The 5,000-nt window shown below is 41.8% G+C and overlaps 1 protein-coding gene across 7 annotated transcripts in view; it reads right to left on the bottom strand.

Annotated features, from left to right (window-relative positions):
* Positions 1–5,000, bottom strand: part of pde4dip (phosphodiesterase 4D interacting protein) — a 139,290-nt gene that overhangs the window by 9,486 nt on the left and 124,804 nt on the right. For 5 of the 7 annotated variants that reach the window (XM_080032750.1, XM_080032744.1, XM_080032749.1 and 2 more), the window contains 5 exons: positions 3,440–3,583; positions 2,520–2,660; positions 2,126–2,257; positions 1,496–1,663; positions 521–689 (listed from right to left, as the gene is read on the bottom strand). In XM_080032750.1, the coding sequence (XP_079888876.1) occupies positions 521–689; positions 1,496–1,663; positions 2,126–2,257; positions 2,520–2,660; positions 3,440–3,583 (754 nt within the window). The remainder of the gene's footprint in view (positions 1–520; positions 690–1,495; positions 1,664–2,125; positions 2,258–2,519; positions 2,661–3,439; positions 3,584–5,000) is intronic. The other 2 variants (XM_080032747.1, XM_080032748.1) reach the window with 2 other exon arrangements.

The raw sequence follows: 5,000 nt of genomic DNA, 5'->3' as shown, positions 1-5,000 counted from the left end.
CTTTAGAATAATAACAGAAGCTACAGTGGCCTTCAAGGACAAGAACAATTCTAAATTTTAAACAATGCACCGGATGACATTCCAACCATGACGCTTCCAAAATGGTGGCGCCCATGGGATGGAGAAATACGGAGATATAAGAGACCCTTTCTAAAGGAAAAAATAATAATTCTAAAAAAGATAATTCAGCTATTATGCACTAAATTAAACGTACTTATGGATATTATAATTATTTTCTACCAAGTCTGCTATGAAAAAAATCCCAAAATTCTACACACTGCAGCTTTAAAAGCACGATATGTAATATTCAGCCACTAGGGGGCTCACGGTGAAAACAAGTGAAGCCATTCTTTCTTTAACAAGAACATTTATATTTTCAAGTTTTTATATCACAAGTTTTAGATTTTTTTCTGGCAATTTTACAACTTTAACTCCCTCCCTACATCCCTCCCACACACACACACACACACACTCTCTCTCCCACACACACACACACACACACACACACACACACACACACCTGTTGATAGCCTCTTGGTTCCTCTGTCTCTCCTGTTTGAGTTGTGTGATCTCTTGGTTGTGACTGTCGGCTTCAGCTTCCTGCTTCCGGCTTAGCCCCTCCCATTTCTCAGCCTGTAGCTCCGCCTCCTTTAGCTTGGCCCGGTCCCTCTCTGCCTCCTCCGAGCCTTCTGCAACGGGACACACAAGATTAGGGTTGCGTTCCGAATCGCATACTTTCTACTATATAGTTTGGTAGAAAGAAAGATATAGGATGTCCCGATTCTTGTGGCCAGATTTAGGATGGTTAGAAGTACCCGGATGTCCTACTTCATGTGGCCAAGATTGTTAGTGTTGAAAACTGCATCCTATTTGGGCGATTCTGACCCACAATCCAGTGCGCACGTGAAGTGATGTCACATCGACGAAGCCTCCATATGAAAACAAACGGGGATGCGACAGATATAAAAGCAAGAGGCGAGATCAAGGAGCCATGTTATGATGAAATAAGAGAGTAAAAGTATGTCCCAATAGTACAGCCTGGTCCACAAAACCATTCTAGTCTGTATGTTTAGGTCATATCTCCATCACAACACTGAGAGGGGTGAATTATTTTCTAGCAGGCTAATTTTTATTCTTTTGGAGGTTAAAATGTATGAATAATTAGGGGCGCGATCTCTTTAGTGACAGCAATCCGCCCGTTGTCCCTCACTTTGCCTCGGAGTGAGGCGGAGTAAAACTCTCACAAGATGGCGACGCGCATAGGCCAGGAGAATTGGATGCAGTAAGAGTAACTGAGGTCAGCCCATTTTACTGTATATACTATCTATGGTTAGAATGCATTCATTATCTTTTAAGATTTAGTTTTTTGTTTTTGGGGGAGTACAGTTTGGAGAGAGAGGGGAATGACATGCAGAGAACGACCCGGGCTGGATTCTAACTCTAAAAAAAGTGTTAATACACAATGTTCCAGAGCTGTACATAAGTGAAGTGTTACCTCTGGCAGCCTGTCTGAGCTGGCTGTGCAGACTGAGGTTCTCCTCCTTGAGAAGTCGTATCTCACTGGACAGCTGACCCACTGAGTCCAGACCCTTGAGAAGTCGTATCTCACTGGACAGCTGACCCACTGAGTCCAGACCCTGGATGTAGATGTTGGTCGGGGCACCTGCACCAGACACACACACAAACAAAACATTATTATTTTACTTTTTTTAAATTCTTATTTTTTTGGCATTTTCAAGCTTTATTAGACAGTACAGAGTTGAAATGGGGAGACAGAGAGAGAGAGAGAGAGAGAGAGAGAGAGAGAGACAGAGACAGAGAAAATCTGTGTGAAACTTAAGGGCAAGGTTGTATCACAGAGTCAGCAATACAGAAGTGTGTGTGTAAGTGTGTGTGTGTGTGTCTGTGTTAATGTGTGTGTGTTATATACTATCTATGGTGTGTGTGTGTGTGTGTGTGTGTGTGTGTGTGTGTGTGTGTGTGTGTGTGAGTCTGTCTGCGAGTCTGTCTCTCTGTGTGTCTGTCTGTCTGTCTGTCTGTCTCTATGTCTCTCTGTCTGTCTGTCTGTCTGTCTGTCTCTCTCTCTCTCTGTCTGTCTGTCTGTCTGTCTCTCTGCGTGTCTCACCCTTCTCAGCAGTAGAGCGAGCCAGCCTGTCCTCCAGCTGGTGTCTCAGTCGCTCGTTGGTCTGAATAGAATCTTCAAGTCTCTGTCTCAAGCTCCTGATCTCTCTCAGATGCTCCTTCATCAGGTCGGAACCTAGCACAGACAGACAGACAGACAGACAGACAGACAGACAGACAGACAGACACACGCAGACACACACACACACACACACACACACGCAGAAATGAACAACACATTTTCCAGTGAATATTTTTTTATGTAATTCTCTTTGTATTAAATAGATGGACGGACGGACGGACGGACGGACAGACAGACAGACAGACAGACAGACAGACAGAGAGACAGACAGACAGAGAGACAGACAGACAGACAGACAGACAGATAACCATCTTACCAGTGTTGCTGGTGCCTGACTGGTAGCCAGAGGATCCTGAGGAGATGTCAGCTCCCATTCTCATTGGCCGAGAACCGTACGTCATATCCCACAATGCATTGCTCTCCAGTAGACCTGCCCCCACACCGGAGGCCTTAATACCTGTGAGGAGAAAATGAGGCTGTAATATTGGGCTATCATAATAAAACAGATTTGACTTGATTCGATTAATAAAATTAATTTAAAAAAAAATTATATTAAAACAATGACTTGTGGTAATCAAAAGTACGAAACTCATGCATTAAAAAACTTAAAGGTGCAGTGTGTAGAATGTATAGGCCTTTTTTTATAACAGACTTGGTAGAAATTTAAAATAATATGCATACATGTTTAAATTATTGTATAATCACTTGAAAAAAACTGAAAAAATGCATGACGTTAATCAGGGCTTTTTATATCTACAAAGGAGCGGGGCACTGAGGCCGCCATGTGGGTAACCCTGTGGGGAGGGGGGCGCTGAGGCCGCCATGTGGGTAACCCTGTGGGGAGGGGGGCGCTGAGGCCGCCATGTGGGTAACCCTGTGGGGAGGGGGGCACTGGATGTGTTCGAAATGCAGACAGGACTCTAATATTTCAGTTTAGTATTATCACAGAGAACTACAATGTCGTTAGCCTAATAGCATAGTTGCCTAAATCATATTTACTCTACTCTACTACATCTACTCTACTCTACATCTACTTTTCGTTAGCCTAATAGCATAATTGCCTAAGTCATATTTTAAGAGTTATAGAGTAGAGTAAAGTAGATGTAGGGTAAAGTAGATGTAGAGTAGAGTAGATGTAGATATAAATGTAAATATGATTTAGGCCATTATGCTATGAGGCTAACGATATTCTATATGTCTCATCATCACACTGTGTGTATTTCTCTCATGACTCACCCGTTCCATTATCCACAGTGTTGAATGGAGACGGCTGGTAACCGCTGTAACCATGGAAGGAGAAAGGCAGGAAGGCAGACGGGTCGGGAGGCGGCTGGCTGAAGGGGTAACCCTGTATCGGTCTGGACTGGGGGGTCGAAAACCCTGAAAGAGAATGAGGGGATAATAAAGATGGTAGCTAGTTAGTAAGTGTATAATTAAAAAAAAAAAAATTCCCTTAAATGTGCTCCGAGAAAAAGAAAAACTATATAAAAATAGCATTCTAGGCAATGATGGTCTCGTTTTGCTGTTGCAGGTAATTTATGACCATCAGAGGAAAAATTTGACTGTTATATAAATATTTAAAAGTTCCTCGAAGATACTTTAAAAATAGAGAGAGAGAGAGAGAGAGAGAGAGAGAGAGAGAGAGACATACTTAAAACAATTATAAAGTTAGTTAGACACAAAGGACGAACAGATCAAAAGACGTGAAAAGATTTTCCTCAAAGGTCCATCTCTCATTAGTGTTTTAAAAATCACATCAAATCTTTCTCAAGCCTCGTGCGTAAGTCAGTAGGCATCAAGTTAAGAACAAGTTATTACATTAGGAAGAAAGTTTGTTAAAAATATTGGCAAGGGGGAGAGGGAGAGGGAGAGATTATGGTGAGAGCAGTTACACAGTGCAGGATAGACCGTGGCTGTTATAATTCCTTTAGGTTGTTTAAATACAGCTCTGGAAAAAAATAGACCAGTCTGGATTTTTCTTCAATCTTCATCTCTACATTACTTAATGGAAATTGCTGTAAATGACAATTTTTTGGGGGGAATTTGGTAGAAATGTTGTCAGTAGTTTATATTATAAAACCAAAATGTTCATTCTACTCAAACATATGCCTATACATAGTAAAACGAGAGACACTGAACATTTGTAGTGGTCTCTTAATTTTTTCCAGAGCTGTATATATTTCTATGTAGCAAACAGATAATTATTCAGTTGTTTATTTAGTTCTTATTAGATGAAATTTAATAAATCTTTACTATATTACACAGTGGATTATTCTAGCTTCCTTTCATTGAAGCTGGGGTATATGATCTCTGATTGGTCAAAATTAACATGAGCTGTACACTTTGACCAATCAGAGCGAGGCTCCGATTCTCTGTTCTTATTGGCTGTTGGGACTGTCCATTCACTTTGGCACGACTTTGTTGGTGTGTAGAGCGTGTCAGGGAGGGACCATATGGGAGGGACCAAAGAGAACAAGTGGAGCGGTTGAGGTATTTGGATTTGAATCTCTATCCCAACTGCCATTTTCTCCCCAAATCCTCCACCCCAGCTTTAAAACAAAAGTGTTCAGAATTTGTAGAAAAAAATATCTAACTCTGGCGCCCCCCAGTGGTAGTACCATACATAGACAGCACCTTCTCAGAATTATCTCCAAGGTGCTTCAACTACATGCATCTGTCATAAGTGTGCTTGTGTGTGTGTGTGTGTGTGTGTGTGTGTGTGTGTGTGTGTGTGTGTGTGTGTGTGTGTGTGTGTGTGTGTGTGCGTGTGTGTGTGTGCGTGTGTGTGTGTGTGTCT

This window comes from Ammodytes marinus (genome assembly GCF_949987685.1).
Source record: "Ammodytes marinus genome assembly, chromosome: 8".
Lineage (NCBI taxonomy): Eukaryota > Metazoa > Chordata > Actinopteri > Uranoscopiformes > Ammodytidae > Ammodytes > Ammodytes marinus.
The sequence above is the reverse complement of the archived record's forward strand: the minus strand, read 5'-3'. Positions and strand labels throughout refer to the sequence as shown.